At 37.9% G+C, this 18349-nt stretch overlaps 1 protein-coding gene across 4 annotated transcripts in view; it reads right to left on the bottom strand.

The window, feature by feature from the left end:
- Positions 1–18349, bottom strand: part of KLF12 (KLF transcription factor 12) — a 589204-nt gene that overhangs the window by 115007 nt on the left and 455848 nt on the right. For all 4 annotated transcript variants that reach the window (XM_076009379.1, XM_076009377.1, XM_020290313.2 and 1 more), the window contains one exon: positions 8525–8660. In XM_076009379.1, coding sequence (XP_075865494.1) covers positions 8525–8660 — 136 coding nt within the window. The remainder of the gene's footprint in view (positions 1–8524; positions 8661–18349) is intronic.

Below are 18349 nucleotides of genomic sequence, written 5' to 3'. Positions count from 1 at the left end.
ATAATAATTGCTAGAAGATATAATAATAATATATAAACACTTTCCAGTATAATAGATATTTTTGACTTATCGGGATATATTATGCATTGTTGAAGAGAAAAATTAGATGCTTGATAAATCACTTTGCAAGAATAAACTGATACAAATACCAACTATTATTATAACTAATAATAACATCCAGACTAATATGGACATTTTATTGTTTTTTATTTGGCAAAAAATTTCAGTCTTTCTTAGAAAAAATGACTTTATGTATACATAGCTAGCTTTTAAGAACCTAGGCCAAAAAAGAAGTAGAAAGCAGACAAATGTTTTGAAAGAAAAATTTGTTTAACATGATTTTTTTTTGTTGTTAAACAACTGTTTACAGACTCCCTTTGAAAAAGAATTTTTATAATAGGCTAGAGGGAAAAGCATGAAAGGATAAAGGGATTCAGTTCTAACTCTTTTTCCTTAGGGATTTCGATCCTAGAATAGACAGTTGACCTGTGTAAAACTCATTTTCTTCTGTATTTATTTTTTTTTAAAGATAAGATCTTGTTCTGGAGTGCAGTGGTGCAAACACAGCTCACTGTAACCTCCAACTCCTGGGCTCAAGTGATCCTCCCACTGCAGCCTCCCCAGCAGCCAGGACTACAGGTGTGTGCCACTACACCTGGCTAATTTTTTTTTTGCTTGTTGTAGAAACAGGGTTTGGCTATGCGGTCCAGGCTGGTCTCAATCTCTTGGCCTCAAGCAATTTTCTTCCCTTGGCCTCCCAAAGTGCTGGGATTACAGGTGTGAGCTACCACATGCTCAGCTCTTCTGTAAATTTAAGGACTGCCTAGCCTGCATATACTGCTTCCTTCATCTCTACACCACTTATTATATTCAGAGATATTACAGAATTATTCATATATGCTTCAGAGACATTTATAATTAATATATGTCTGCTTCCTCTCACCCCTCTACTAGCATATAAACATCACAAGATCAATAATTTTTGTCTATTTTACCCAATGCTTTTCTAGTGTTTTAAAACAGTGCCTAATCAGGCACTGTGCTAGCTCTGGAAATACAAAGAAAGCTGGGACATGTTATGTGCTCTCTGAGTAGCTCAACATATTGGAGAGTCTTATATATGTTATATATGTCGTGTGTGTGTGTGTGTGTGTGTGTGTGTGCTTTGTACCACAAGCTCCTCTGTCCAACTGTAGAGCCTGGGGACAACTTGGTAGCACTATTCTTATCTGCAATCATGGGATGTACAGTGCTCAACCTGAACAACCATACCCAGCTTCCTTGAGAATGGTATCTTTAAGGCACAAAGTTGATCATGCTATTCCCACTTAAAAACCATCAGTGGGTCCCCACTGTCTACAGAATAAATTCATCTTTCCTCATTAGGAAATGGCAGAGGTAGGTCCCTACCTACCTCTCCAAGCAGCTTCACCTCCCATCTCTCCTCCTCACTCTTTTAAGCACCAGTCATTGTGAATTTATGCACGTCTCCCATTCCCAATGCTCTTATCTGTTCCAATCTGAGTTATGTGCACCTATCCTGTTCTCTCAAAGCAGCACTTCATGCTTTTACCCCACTGAACTTTAACTCATAAAACTTGACTCTGGGTCCCTCATGGTCAGGAGCTATGAGTCATTCATTCTGTATTCCAAGCATGTAACAAAGAGTAGAATAAATGACTTAATGATTCTCTGAAAGAATATATGACTTAATTTGGCAATTCATGAAACAATTCCAGTATTAAATGATTACCCCCACTGCATTATACTTTTCTTATTTAAAGAGGGACCAACACCATCCCACAAAAGCAGATAAAACGGACTATGTACGGGCATATGGTCTCCACTTTGCTCTTAAATATCTAGTGACTGCGTTACTAAGTGATCAGTATTTTTAATTTTTTAAGGCTTAAAAGACTGTTGGGCTGATATTAGCCAAGCATACACTTTAGGTTTTATCTGCAATAATCCACAGTTAATCAGAGCTTTTTCTGACCTCCTTCAAACAAAAAAAGGGCACTCTAAAAGCATTTATCTCCCCTGGCAAGGGTAAACGCCTCCCTGATTTGCCCATCAGCTGAACCACAAAAGGCGTGATATTTAGTCACTATAAGAGAGCCACACTTCCATCTAAATATCTGAGGCAAGGGGTATTTCTTTGGTAGTATCTGAAGTGGTTATCTGAAGGTGTCCCAAACCCATTAGGATTATTAAATAAAAATATAGCATCTTTTAATGTGCCAGGAATTTGGGAAGCATCTTAAGAGGAAAGCTGAAATAATTTAACACTTAGAGGTTGGAGACAAAATACATGAGGCTCTCTCTGGCTTTTTCTTAGAACACAATCAACTCAGTTGAGTTTACTCCTATCAGTAGAGAAGAGACATAGCCCAAACATTCTCAAATATTTCAGTCAAGGAGGGCAAAATAAGATGACATAGTGCCTTTCCAACCTGTGGACAACTTTTCCTTTCATAGACTTGCAGAAAGCAATTCTAAAAGGGATGTTCATTGTAGGGCCTTGGGAATGTCAGCATATATGCATATACTAAAATGTACCTAAAGCCACATTTCCTCAGCAATAGTTTCTTTAAATAAAGTAATAGTAACAGTCAAGTTTACCTAAATAGCACTGTAATATTTTGCATTTTATTTCCTCACATTTCAATATAATGTAATGACTTATAGAAGCTGAATTTTTATATTTCTGACAGAAATACATTTTTTTAATGTATTTGATAGAATGATTTCTTCCTCAACCACATTATTTTTGAAGTAACAATGAAGCTTAAAAATTAGAAAGCCTAAAACTATTTCACAAAAGTTGTATGCTGGGTGCAAAGTTTAGAAAACCCTGAGAATTTAAGATAGTGATGGTATAGAGATAAAGCCGCAACTTAAAAAAAAAAAAAAGGAATGTAAAGATAAAATCATAAAGGAAAGTAGGTTTGCAGTCAGACAAACTTGGGTTTGAATGTGAACTCTGCAAATTACTAGCTGTGTGGGACCTCTAGGGATAGAATAAACCTCCACGGGCCTCCGTTTCTTTATCTGTTGGGTAAAAACAGTATCATGAGGAAATTTAAATGAGAACTACATCAGTTTTCCTAGCATCTGCCAAAAAGTAGGCTCTCAGTAACAGTTCTGTTGTTTTCCCCTTCTTTCTCATCTCTTGTACTGTTCTCTACTGTAATTTAAAAGACATTACCATAGCCATACCTGAGGAGATTAAGAGAAACAGGAGGAGTATTATCTGTTCAAATTTAGAAGAAAAAAAAAAAAACCCAAGATTTCTGACTTTCTTTGATTATAAAATACAATTTTCCAAATTAGGAATAATAATGGTTGAACTAGCAACAAGGGAAGTATGAGGCAGCAATAGGATACCTAAATGTTCTTTCAAACAGCATTTAAGTAAGAAAGTACTAAAGACAAGACTACTATTTCCAGAAATTCACTAGTTATTTTTCCTTAAGGACAGGGGCACTTGATATAAGCCATATTATAAAAACAGGGAGAGGAAGACAGTGAAGTGTTTTCATTAGCTTAAATGTAACTGACAATGTACCATTTAAAAAAATATATCATTTTAACAGGTACAGATATCAGGGATGCTAGTCAAAGCAAAAGTTATTAACACTATTAATTTATGTTGAGTTTGTTCCCCACTGAGGGTTATAATCAAAATCAGAAAAAGCAGACTACTCAGCTATGGAGTGAGATAACAGTAACATGTATTCTCCAATTCTGGAAGGACCAATTCTGAGCAAGAAACACACCTCCTTGCGTCTTTATCTGCATCCTCTACACTTCACCTTACCCTTCCCCAATTCATACTCACTGAAATTATTATATCTATTAATTCATCCTATTCTTTTAGCTTATTCCTGGTAAAACAGAAACAAAGGAGGGAATGCTCTCTTTCAGATATTATTATTCATTTTACAATTTAGTTTGATGGAACTTGATTCTTCTACTAGCATTAATAAATGAGGATTATGAATGTTTGGAATTAGAAGTAAAAATTAGAAGCTCAGGGTAACAAAGCCCAACTTTATCTATGTAAAAACATCATGATTTTGTCTAGGATTAGAGTTAATTATAATAATTTGCTCTAATCATGTGCCTTTACCTCTCTTTCTCCAAACACTTACTCCATGATTATGATTGTCAAGCTGCTAAAGGTAATGACCCTATTTTATCATCGTGGGGGGGAGAGTGGAAACCTAGACCAAAATAAGACAGATGTTCTAAGAAATGCTGGAAGTTGGCTTTGTCAGAATGACTGAATATGTGATTTCTGACTTGGATGACAGTATCTATACAATTAAAGTAGGAAAAAGGGACAGCCCATCTCTAGGTCTCTTTGTGGCCACTTCTTTCAATTTATCTGAATTAGCTGATGCTGAGCTGATAAATGGGAATGGAGTTAATCAATGAAAATGATTGAAGTGATCAGTTAAAGCACACAGTTCAAAAGCCTCACTACATAAATCTATGTGAGTTGAGGTGTGTTCAGGTTACTGTTCTAGCCACTAAGTGACACTCCATTTTATTTAAAGACAGGCATAGCTAAATACTTTTTTAGGGGGTGCATTTTGGCTAACAACTTCTACATATTAAATCCAAGGAAACATTTTTAAATGAAAGATTTAATAAAATTTCATTTTTAAAACTAGTAAAATGTATAATGCTAGACATGTAGAAAAAAAATTAGTAGTTTTTACTATATACACAAAGTTGTGCAGTCACCACCACTGTCTAATTCCAGAACATTTTCATGACTCCAAAAGAAACCCTATACCCAGCCACTCCTCATTGTGCCTTTCCCTTGGTCTCTGGAAACCACTAATTTCTGTCTCTATGGATTTGCCCAGTCAAGACATTTCATGCAAAAGGAATCATAGAGTATCTAGCCTTCTATGTAAGGATGATTTCATTCGGCATAATGTTTTCATAAAGGTTCACCTAAGTTGTAGCATGTATCAGTTATGAAACTCACATGTCTCTTTACCTTGGGAGATAGCTGTGTGAATCATTTTTCAAGTTGCATATAACTCAAGCACAGAAAACAACAAAAAATAACAAATTTTTCATTAAATTAAAAAGGGTTGTTTTGTTTTCAAAGTTTTTATTCTATTTTTGTAACAAAACACTGTGGCCCCAAGGAAATTTGTTTTTTCTAGTGTGGCAGTCAATGTGTTAATACATTAGTTTATTGATCATATTATACTGAAATGTTTGGGTTATTTTTTTCACAAGGTATCAAATTACAAAGGCAAACAGAAAAACAAGAAAGAGAAATTAATAGTGAAATAGTCATATGCCTTAAGGAATTAAGGACAAACTAAGACAAGAGCAAGCAGAAAGACAAGTTCACAACTGTATACACTGAAATTTAACTAAGTAAACCTATGTACAAAAATTTTAAAAGTTCTTTAGCAGGGATTAAATATTTGTCTCAGAATAAAATTTTTTTATTATTACTATAAGTTTTAAAATACCTGTATACCTGTATTTAAGAGGTCTCTGCAGAACATTCCTTTTGGTTCACCTAACAGTATTTTCCCTTACACACATATACTCAGTCTTGAATGATGGCTAATTAACTATCCACAGGTCCTGGCATTCTAGGGCTTTCCAGGCAATAGCTCAGGGCGTTCTTTACTAATCGTTTCATGAAAACACTGACATGAATATGAATCTGGCACCTCCTAAGATACACATACAACTTTTGTAGTAATCATAAACACGGGCATAGACACGCTTAGAAAAATATTATGGCTTAGGGCTGGGTGCGGTGGCTCACGCCTGTAACCCTAGCACTCTGGGAGGCTGAGGCAGGAGGATCACTTGAGGCCAGAGTTTGGCACCAGCCTGGGCAATGGCAGGACCCTGTCTCTACAAAAAATCAAAAATTAGCCAGGCATGGTGGTGTACACCTGTAGTCCTAGCTACTCAGGAGGCTGTGGCAGGAGGACTCCTTGAACCCAGGAGTCTGAAGTTGCAGTGAGTATGATGCTACTACTACAATCTAGTGTGGGTGACAGAGCAAGACCCTGTCTCAAAAATACACAAAAAATTGTGGCTTAAAAATGTGTACACAAAGCAAATCAGAAAGATTATGTTGAAAATGAAGCTCCAGTTCCTGAGGTTGCTATTAAATAGTTTCATATTAAAATATATCATTATAAGTATATTATATTAATATTAAAAGCACAAACAATGGTTATGTTTAAGAAGTCAGTATCATTAATTGCTACAAACATCCCACATGGAGTAAAGGTAATTTAGATATTAGTCACCACACAGTTCTAGACTTTAACTTCTGATTTAAAAGAAACACACATATCTATAAACACACAAATTATATATGCATTACAATAATGTAGGGAAACAATGTGACTGAAATGTCTATGACTCTTATTGTTCACCTCAGAACTGAAACCTGTTATCATTTGGTCTAATTTTACAGATGAGAAAATGGACTCCTCAATCTTAAGATCTGCCTCACACGAAACCAGGCTCACTGTGCTCAATCAGGGACAAGGCAACTCACTAGACCACTATTTTAAATAAGATCTCAGCATCCTCTCGGATTCAACACTTATCCTGTCTCAAGTTAATATCTGGTTCAGGGAAACTACATTATTTGAACAAACTAATGAAAAACTATGTATAAGTGCTCAAGTGGAAGAATATTACTGGTAGCCGATGTATAGGCAGTCTTAAAAAAATGATATTTTTGGAGTTGGAAGTCCTAAACATTGTCTTGTTACCATTATATGACTTTGGACAAGTCATTTACCATCTCTGATCCTTAGTATCTTCATTTGCAAAATGAGAATAACAACGCTTGCCGCATTTGTATATCCTAGTTATTATATACTCATACCACTGTACTATTACCATTACTGCTACCATTAAGGATAATATACTAATTTCACCATTTATTACAGTTTTCTATGTGCCAAAACTTTGTGACTTACTGTTTATACCTTGTATCTATATCAAACTCTCTCAACAGTCCTGTCAGTTAAGTATTCTGATTTTCTTATTACACATGAAGAAGCATCTGAGTGGTTAAATAACTTTCCAGAAGTCGCACAGCTAATAAGAGCTTGAATGTGAATCATTCCAGATCTTTCTGACTCCACATTTCATTTTAGATTCATTATATCCTATTTCCTCTAATATACCTTATATATTGTATATATACACATACATAATATAAATATATATTATCTATATAGATATATTATTCATTTTATACACACACATTTATGCTGTAATTTTTGAAATGCCGTATCAATGCTCTTTTTAAATTTTTATTTTTTTAAATTTCAAAGCCTAATGTGTGGAGCAGAGTAGATACTTAGTATTTAGGAAAAAGGAATTGACATATGAGGTAACTAAGATAACTTTGGGTGAACAGTTAATTAACAATTGTGTCAGCAATAACAGTGGCTATTTATACTCTCTTCTTCTTCAAGATTGTGTTGTTAAAAGTTACTCTAGAAGATTAACACTATATGGTACCACTTACATGTGGAATCAAAAAAAAAAAAAAAGGAAAACTCATAGAAACAGAGTTGCCAGAGGCTGAGGTGTGTGGAACATGAAGAGTTATTGGTCCAAGGGTACACACTTCTGTTTACACCATAGTAAGTTTTGAGAATCTAATATACAGCATGATGACTACAATAATGTGTTGTATACTCAAAATTTGCTAAGATCTTAAGCATTTTCACCAAAAAAAAAAAAGGGTAATTATATGAGGTGATGGATGTGCTAATTAGCTTGATTGTGGTAATTATTCCACAATGTATACATACATCAAGTTAGCATGTACACTTTAAGTATGTACAGTTTTATTTATCAAATATACCTCAATAAAGCTGAAAAAAATTTATTCTCGGAGGAAAAAATATATGTGGGCTAGCATAGGCTTAATTCTAGATACAATGTTGACGATGACAGAAAAGCAGTTATTTTTAAGAAACAAGGGCTGAAATCTAACTCCATGGTCCAGGTAAAACGAGAGAGAAAGGAAGGATTCCCTTAAAAAATTACATGTGATTCCTATTTTTCAAAGGGTGAACATATCTTCCAAATTTAAATCTACAAAAAAGCTATTCTCCACTTTCCTACCCAAACAAGATAATGATACTTGCCATATCTTAGTTCTCTGACTTTGTATATGAATATTAATAATAATGATGATAATCAGATAGTGATATTCAAAAAGAATATTTTTTTTCAGAGTTAAAGAGAAGGGTGCAGGAAGTATCAGAAAAGAGGCACGGAGGTCCTGTATCTAATTAAAACACAAATTTCCAACTCTTTAAAACACTCCGTTCTCTGCCCTAATCTCCTGAAGAGCTAGCAGCTGAATGGAAAGCTGATGACACGCGTGCGGGTTCAAGCTAGAATGACATGGCTGGGGGAGAGGAGAGGCTGCAGTTTCCATTATCCATCGAACACCTTGGCAATGCTCATTTCATCCTGAGAATGTGATACTTACTCTTGTACTGCTCTGGCTATGGAAAGGGCCGTAGATCCAGTTTCATTAACGCTATCTAAGGTCACATTTGGCAGGTCATCATCATCACTGTCACTTTTACTTTGTCTGGGAGATAGGCCTCGGGGGTCCATTTGTGCTGGGAAAAAAAGGCATATATAATGAATTAAAATTAGCACGCAGAAAGTTAACCTTGTCCTGGACCAACATCAAGCACAGATCGTCTCTCCTGTGCATAGCACGCACATGGAATTCTCTAGACATCACAGGAATTAGTGAAAGCTTATGTATTTTATGTACTGAGTACTCGCTGACTCTTTTTTTCCCATTCTTCTTTGGATTTACAAACCCTACATCGGCTCTGAAGAGTTCAGGGTACAATTATAGAAGAAGAACTATAAAATCTATAATATTACCAACTCCTACGTGGTCAAAAACTGATTATGTAGCTCATGAGCTACTGTTCAACCTTCTGGCTGCTCCTCCTCCTTGCTTCACTGCCAGAGTTCTGGCCATTTCACTGCTCATTAGCACTTTCCCTGGAAGGTAGACGGCATGAGGTAGAGGGGACATTAGGTGCTGATAGCTCTCATAAGAAGTTAAAAGAAGAACAAGGTTTGCATGACTAATACAAAGTTTCAGGTATTTTTTGTACTTCGCTGAATCATTGTCTCACATTTCATTACTGCTGTAAGTGGAGATCTGAGTGCACGAAAATGACAAAAGTGGTAGCATTTTAAATATCTGTCTCTATGTGTGAAAAGCGCTTTTCATCTCCATCTTGATTCCATTTATCAAAACGTATTTTCAGATATGATTCTCCTTCCACCGTGAACTTGCCAAAGCAAGACACAGCTCGATGTTCCGACCCCTACTGACCAGGACTATCAGATCCTTTCAAATGAGGGGACTGTTGTCAACATGTAATATGTTACCACATATTTTTTAAAATTAGATTTCATTTCTACCTCCTTTTCCCTATGAACAGCTTCAACAAACACCGCCCAGAATTTCTATCAGCAGTCACTTCAAGCACAAAATAAGCACACTTTTTCAATTGAAAGTACTGGGCTAGCTATACAACTGCACTGCTAAAATATGCAACTTCGACACACTCAGCTTCAACCAGACTGCTGCTCGTCAAAGCTGACTACGTAACATTTCTAAAACCACTATTGCTTGCAAAGAAAAGCAAAATGCAGGTAAAATCGTCGTCAAAATGATATTTGGGTCCATTTACAATTTCATTTCTTCTGTCTGAAGTCATTCTTTTGTTACTGCGTATTATATATTAGGTAGAACCAGATGGAATTGCTTGTATTTCACCGTTTTTTATGCATAAAAAGGTATTTTTGATGATTGTACCTAATATTTACAATATGGCTGGAAAAACCATACCTGAGAGTTTCAACCTATTTCTAACTTAACTTGTTTAAGAAGGAACTTATATCTGTTAAACCTAGTGTGTACTAGTGTATCTGACATACATTCTGCTGTAAATATAAATATACCAAAATGTGCTTTGTACAATGCAAATATTTGGTGACTACTGGTTGAAGTAAAGAGAAAATCATTCAAAAAACCTGAAGCAGTGTTCCTCAACTCACAGCAAATTTGTCCCCCCAAAGACACTTAGCAATATCTGGAGACATTATGGTTTGTTTCAACAGGGGGCAGTGGAAGGGGGAGGAAGGATGCTACTGGTATCTAGGCGGCAGAGGCCAAGGACGCTGCTAGGATCCTACAATACACGGAACAAAGAATTAATAGTCTTAAACATCAATAGTACCCAGGTTGAGAAGCTGATCTAGAGACTGAAGAATCTGTAAATATAAGAGTATTACATTTTATGACTTTCAATGATGTAACTATAACCTAGTTTCATCATCACTAACAAAGAAACTGTCATACATTGGATTATCCATATTTTCTGGCCCTCTCTTCAAATAAAACAATTCACTATCATGTGATTCTGCATTCAGTTTCCTCAAATACAGCATTCACTTCTTCAAACGCCAAGAATTATTCAGTAACATTCATCAAGAGCTTTTGAATATTTTCTTTGCACCACACACTGGGGCGCAAAAAGACCTTATTTCCCAACTGATCTCTAGAGAAGATTCCCTAGAACAGGGATGTTGGAGAAACTCTTTATAGGGCAAAGCAACCAGTTCCACCACCATCTGATACCAGACGGCTTAACTGTTCAGTCACTCCAATAGCACCTGAAGGCATCCTATTATTTAAGATTTGTTTTGGCTGTAGGCAATAGAAATTGGCTCAGGCTAACTGATATTAAAAAGAATGTTCTGGAAAGATATTGAGCAACTCACAGAATAGAAGGTAAAGATGAACAACTCACATAGCACAGGACCCAAGGATGATCCAGGCATTTCAGTCAGGAATTCATAGTTTCTTTTTGGGCAATCATGATCTAGAATGAGTCATTTAGCAGCCATTCATAACTATTTAAAGCCAGCCAAGAAAATGAATATCAGATCTATCTAGGCTTCCAAATCACATATTGTGTGGTGTTACATACGCCTGTAAATGTCAACAATTTAACATTTAAAGTTGTTGAAACATCATGCACTAAGATGCCTTTGCCAAGATACCAAATTACCAAATAGCCAAAGGCAAGAGAATATTCTGGTGGTCCCATTTTGCCCAAGACAAGTAAAGCTCTCACAGGTAAGTATTACAACTCAAGGAAGATACAGGCAGTTAACCAATAAGCAACCTGGCTTCGAAAGTTAAAGCCTAATTGTACGAAAGATTCCAAATAACTCGTGGGAAAGTCGTTACATGATCATCTAAATTATGTTATGTTTACATCTTAATGAAAGTTTAAAATATGTTAAATACGATATCTTTTTGATGTGCTTTTCAGGAGCATCATAATTGAGGATCTCTTTCCAATATTTTCAATAAATATTATGAAACACATCTGCTGCCATCATGCTGGGAAACTCTTTTTACCCATACCTTCAGCCAAGCCGAGGAAGTAATTAGAAAGGCTTTTTAAAATCTGCATTGCTGATTAGGTCAGATGATTAGCTTATCTACATACTTGCATAATTCCACTCTATTTTTATTAAATGTGGAACAGGGACATCTACCCTAGTTAACCTCCATTATCTTTCAGCTTCTCAGCCTATTTAGGAAGGACTGATTCTCTAGGTGCCCAGTTAGAGACAACAGAAAAGTACCTGGATACCAGAACCAAAAAAAAAAAAAAAAATTCTTTACTTTTCTAAATAAGAGAGCAGGAGATAATCTATAAACACGTGAAAAGAATTTACACTTGAGATTGTACTCTTTTTAAATGAAAAACGGATCAGACAGTTTTGGGTAATCCAGCTCACTGCTGGGGGAGATGCCATTGCTCTCAGTTGGAGGTGTTCTGGGGCACTGTGAGTTTTGATCTGCAGTACATTTTTGCTATAAAGCCTCCCCCCCCCCCCCAATAAATCAGTCCCTGTATCCATGCGCTTGTGTGGCCACTTCTCACAAGGACTCTGGGTTTGACTGTATGGCTTGTTGTGGGGGTCAACTGGACATTAGCAAACATGACAGAAGTAAAGGCTTGAAAAGCACTTGCACACTGGGTTTCCCTTCTCTCTTGCTGTTTTTAGAACCTAGACACCATGCGAAGCAGCTCAGGAGATCTTGAGAGACATGTTGCTCAACTGGCAGTCCCCAATCCCAACTGCTGGACACTTATGTGTGCCATTTTAGACTGACCAGCCACATTCTAGTATCTGGATGACTTATAGCCATATAAGTGACCCTAGGTGAGACTGGCATGAAAACTACCTGGCTAAACCAATCCCCAATTTTTAACCCACAGAATTGTGAGCAAATAAAATAGGTGCTATTTTAATTTACCAAATTTGGAGGTGATCTGTTAGGCAACAATACGAAATCAATACACCACTGATCCCTGGCTCCTTCCAGAGATTTCCTAGCAATGATGTGGACAAACTATCACTACAATGACAATCAGCCTATCACTGTTAAAATGAATTAAATATTAAATGTTCACACATATTTTGGCCTAAAGTTTTCTCTGTACATGGTGACCCTAACCTAACTTGATGTGCAAACAGACTGCAACCTTACTCTTGTAACTAGTAGCTGAGTTATGGCCGATCACAGTAGTCGAGTTTCAGTGGATCACAGGCAGCCAACTGTTCAAACCAGGATCCATTAAGCCAAATGCTGAGCTTGAACCAATAGAGCTAATAACTCACTTCTGTCTTCTGTATGTCACTTCCTTTCCTCTGTCTATAAATACAAGCTGCACCTGTAGTGGGGGCAGAGCACTCTGAACCATTTTTGGTCCAGACTGCTGCTCGATCCTAGCATTGCAAATGAAAGCCAATTAAGAGCAACAAAATTAGATTTGTTTTAATTTTATCTTTTAACAACATTCTCCTCTCTTCTCCCAAGAGCCAAACTTGCTTTTAAGTGATATAAATTTAAGTGTGATATTAATATAAAAAAGGAAAATAAAAGCTACATACTGCATTCAATTAATACATTATTTACTTTTTTTTTTGAAACAGAGTCTCGCTTTGTTACTCAGGCTAGAGTAAATGCCATGGCGTCAGCCTAGCTCACCGCACCCTCAAACGCCTGGGCTCGAGCAATCCTGCTGCCTCAGCCTCCCGAGTAGCTGGGACTATAGGCATGCACCACCATGCCCGGCTAATTTTTTCTCTGTATATTAGTTGGCCAATTAATTTCTTTCTATTTATAGTAGAGCCGGGGTCTCACTCTTGCTCAGGCTGGTTTTGAACTCCTAACCTCGAGCAATCTGCCCGCCTCGGCCTCCCAGAGAGCTAGGATTACAGGCGTGAGCCACCGCGCCCTGCCTTCAATTCAAAACATGTCAAAGATGTTTACAGGTGTTCTGACTTTCAAGCCTTCTTCTCTGACTCTTCAGTGTTGCTCAGGCGGGGTTCGTCTCCCCTAAGGGGCCATCTGGTTGTAGCAAGCAAAGTTTTTTCACCCTTTCTCTCAAGCTCATACTTGAGAGGAGGCTCATGTGGGTGGGTTCTCCCTGCCAAGTGGCCACCCAAAGCTATATTTCACGTTTGACTCCCTTTAACTGACATGAGGCATTTAAACTTGGCTTTTTCTCCTCCCATGTAATAGTGGCTAGACACGGACACACTAATGTCCATTCCCACCCCCACCCTCACCCCAGCCTGGGTGCTATCAAAGCACTAAGTGCTCTTCTAACTTCTACTGAAATACATCTGCCCACTGTGCCTATTCATAAAGGACAGGACATTTCCCCATAAGTCCCCATATTAAATGTGCACTATACAACAATCTATGGACACAGACGAAAACTTACTACCATTTCCTAACAGGAATGAATCCCAGAAGGAGACGCTGAACCCCTGCCTGTCACTCATCATCGGGGCTGGAGGGGAGAGGGACACCCACAGATGGAAGGGACGAGGCAGCTGCGTGTGCAGGGCCCGCATGGCTGATGGGCTTTCTTTTGTCCCTCCCTCAGCCCCTGACAGGCTGCCTGCTACCTGCAGATGCCCTAATTGTTCGCCCTGCCAAGGCGGAAACATGTCCCAGTTAGAGAAACACTGGCTTCCAGGAGAGCTGCTGCTTTATCATAGAAAAGAGGGCAGTGGGGGATTGGGGGGGGGAGGGGAAAAGGGACAATGAATGTTTGGGGAGGAGTATGTAGGGTGGAAATTCACAGTACCAGTGGGCAGAAGAGTCCTCCCCCAACGCACTGTATAAGGAACTGTTCCAAAAAGGAAGGTCACAGAGATTCATTTGGATAAAAACATAGCTTTGGTTTCAGAGATATGAGGTGACTTCTGGCCCTGTCACCTTGCAACCATCTGACCTTGGGCAATTAACTTCACGCTGCTATTCCTCAGTTTCTTCCTCTGTCACTGCTGCTGTGAGGAGTCAAGGAGACAATATACGCAAAGCATTTAGTCCCCAGCCTGTCATTTAGTAGTCAATCATCATTTCGTTTCACCCTGACAACAAATTCACTGCTTCTTCAACCAACCCTTTACAGAACACTCCTAAATCTCTCCCCATCTCCTGGACTATTCAAATTAGGCAGTTTTCTCTTTATATGAATCTAAACTGAAAATACCATTTCAGAGGCAGAACACATATTGGATAATATATAAAACTACTACTTCTCTTGACCCTCACCATTAATTTATAGACTCAATCAGCAGATACTTATTGGACACGTTCGAGGTACCAAGTACTCTTCTAGGGGCTGGGGAAAGAGCAATGAATGAGGCAGATTAAAATTCCGGCTTTCACACTGGGCGTAGACAGATAATAAATAAGACAAGACACACGCTGTCAGACAGTAAATGCCACATAGAAAAATGAAGTAGGGAAGGTGGATGGGGCCGCTGAGAGCCAGGTGGACAATTTTTGAGCTGGTGGCCAGGAAAGGCTTCATGGAGAAGACAATATCTGAGCAAGGGCCTGAGGAGTTGAGTAGTATGTAGGTTATTCGGTTTGCAGGGAGGAAGGGCATTCTAGGCAGAGCAACAAGAGGTGGGAAGGTTGTGAGACAGGAGTGTGTTTTAAGTGCCTGAGGTCCTGAAGCTAGAGCCAACGAAGGGAGGAAAAAGTGGATGAGGACAGAGAGAGGAGAGATAGAGGAGGGGTTGCAGAATGTGGAAGGCCTTTTGAAGGCCCAATGTCAGAATTCCGAGTTTTGCTGTGGGTGAGAAAGGAAGCCATTGCAGGGCATTGAGCAGAAGGAAGACACAATCTGAATTATGTCACTTGATAAGGATCCTCCTGGCTATATGAGCCTGGAGCACAGGGAGATCCAGCTGGACACACACTGGTGGGAATAAGTGACATTAATATTAATATTCTCTAAAAACTGCACTCGCTCTTTTCTCTTTGCTCACCGCATGCTGGCTGCACACAGTCAGTTAACACTCGGGGCTTTATGACATGAAGGGCTATAAAGCAGGCCCCTTCATGATATATTTGGCCAGCTGATCTTCTGACCTTGTTTGGTTTCAGAATCTCAGTTGTTCAGATATATGGCTTATTTCGTTAGCTTATCAAGACACAGGGTGAGAGAGATGTTCACAGGTAAGTAGAGCTTCCGTCAAAGGATGGTGAACTCCAAGGTTAGAATCAACCATCCAGGTCCCACTCCACTTACTGCCGTTTCCACTCTTCCCTGTTTCTTCCTTCCTTTACTTTTGCTCCAGCCAATGAGACTGTCTCTCTCCAGGAGAGCAGCAACTGTGATTGTCCTTAGAACCCCAAATGAAGATTTAAAAATTCAATCAATTATGTAAATCTTGCGATGTTGGTACTGTGGAGATATAATATGCAACTTATTCACGTTTTCCCCCAATTCCTATCGGTGCACTTGACAGTGTAATGGCTTCTGCTACCATTATATTAAAAAATAACCTCATAATGTTCTTGTAATTCCCTAGTGCAAGGTCCACGTCTCAGCTAGAATGCTGTTAGACCTCTCTACGGCTTTCAAGACTGTTGGTGATCCCTCTTCATTTTCATTTCCAGCTTCTTTTTAAAACTCTCTCCTCCCTTGGCTTCAGGGATGGGAAAACTAAGGCCTGTGGGCTTTGCCACCTGCTTTTGTAAATAAAGTTTTATTCAGCATGCTCATTTATTTTTACATCTGGCTTATCCAGCACTGTAATGGCAGGATTGAGTGGCTATCACAGAAACCATATGGCTTGTCATAAAATACTGTCTGGCCAGAGAAACATTTGCTATCTCTGTGATAAAACTATTCTTTTGGGTTCTTTTCTCTGATCACACCTATCCTCCTATCTTCTTCTTTGTGTCCTCTTTCTGTATACCCCTAAATGTTAGTTTCCACCGCAGGTTTCATTACCTACCCCTTTCTTCCTGCCTTTTTATTGGTGAGTTTCTCAGCAATTCCACAGAATTCCACAATCTCCCCAATTTTAATTACTATCTCAGAGGGGATGAATATCAAATCCATGTCACAGATGTAACCTCTCCTTTAATGTCAGTGTCATATTTCCAGCATCATATTGACCACCTCACCTGCCTGTTCAAAAATCATTTCAAACACAAGTCCTACCCTTCTTCCTGGTATCTGAGTTTCGACTGACAGACCTATCATTCTCCTGGTCACCCAGGTTCCAAACTCTCATTTATTTCATTTGTTCCCCTTATTCGATCGGCTAATTGATCTTGCTTTTACCCCACAATATTTTTTTTTGGAGCTCTTTTCTTTCTTTTTCTACGGATTCTCACCAAACTTCCTCAAAGTCCTGTTACACACTTTCGTCCTATATTGCATTTCTCTAGTAATTGAATGAATGCAGGAGTGTCCTTAAGACACTCCTTACTTTGAAATCCTTAACTTTTTCCCACCACCTAACAAATAAAGTTCCTCAGCACCTCCAAAACCATTCTATAGCTCATTTTTCATTTGGAACTCTGATCAGCCTTATTTCCAAAGCCCCTTAACCCAGCTCTGTCTGGCTATTCCTTTCCACTCACCATTTGGCCAACAAAAATCTACCCTTCCTACAGAATGACACCTTCTTCATGAACCTGCCTTTCATTTGCTAATGAAATGCAATTTCTTCTTTTTAAAAAATATCCATATTTTGTATTCGTATATTTTCACAGCATTTTTTGCACTTTCTATTTTGAGTTAAGCACATGCTTAACTCCTTGAGGGGAGTGACGATGTCAGTTATACTCCCTTGTACATGGTAAAATGTAATATTTACTGATGAAGATGATGGGAATAAATGCAGATCTCTACTTCGAATGGTCACAGTAGTTCCCAGCTGGCAAGAGATTCTGTAATAGAATGATAAAAGTGTCCATTTCACATTTTACTAAAAAAATTACATCCTGACTTACATTGTAAAATTAACATTTGTGGGGTAAAAGTCACAATCATTAAATTTCTATTACTCTGCAAAATCTTAGATTATACTTTTGGTTTGGGATGACACAGGAGTGAAAATGTGCATAATTTTTATTTACTTTTCAGCTAGATTCCATTTCATAGGCTTTTCTTTCCTTTCAGCAATCATTTTAAATACTTCCACATAACTCTCATTTCTATCACAAGGATTACTGCTTGGAAACAGCAATGAAGGCATTTTATCATTTAAAATATTACTTTAAAAATTCATGTTTGTTGAAATTATCATAGCTACTAAGGTTTCATTTTTCTAAAGAATCATGAATAAAACTATTTTTCCTGTTTATAAAAAGAAAATGAACACAAATTTACAGTTGTTTTGTGTTCCCTGGAAATATACCTTAGAGCACAAAAGGCTCTCATGATTAAAAAAAAACTCATGAAATATTCCATTAATAAGTAGGCTTTTCCACTGTGCTTGGGAACCCTACATAACTCTCTGGAGTCAGCCAACAGCACTACAGTCTCGAGTCCCTCTGAGACATCACCACACCGCTATTCCCCACTACCTTTCCTTTTTGTCAATTTATTGTAACTGCTCCAAACCCAACCCAATCAGCTCAAATCGATTTATTCAAAACTGATTCCACTTTAGGCCGACATTTAAAATAATAATAAAGTAATTTTGTGGTGAGACGTATGGGAAATAATGAGATCACCAAACTCATTTTCATCTGTAATGCACAGAGATTATTTTAGTGGCCTTTTATGTACTTTTCTTGTTTATCTTAGTTGGTCTTTTTGCTCTATCTGTGTTTTCCGGTGCCTAAGATATGGTCTAAGACCATCAAAAATACTCAAATTTGTGAATTACTTATATATGCTGTTGGACCTCTCTGTAGCTTTAAAAA

The sequence above is a fragment of the Microcebus murinus genome, chromosome 13 (assembly GCF_040939455.1).
Source record: "Microcebus murinus isolate Inina chromosome 13, M.murinus_Inina_mat1.0, whole genome shotgun sequence".
In the NCBI taxonomy this organism is placed as follows: Eukaryota; Metazoa; Chordata; class Mammalia; order Primates; family Cheirogaleidae; genus Microcebus; species Microcebus murinus.
The sequence above is the reverse complement of the archived record's forward strand: the minus strand, read 5'-3'. Positions and strand labels throughout refer to the sequence as shown.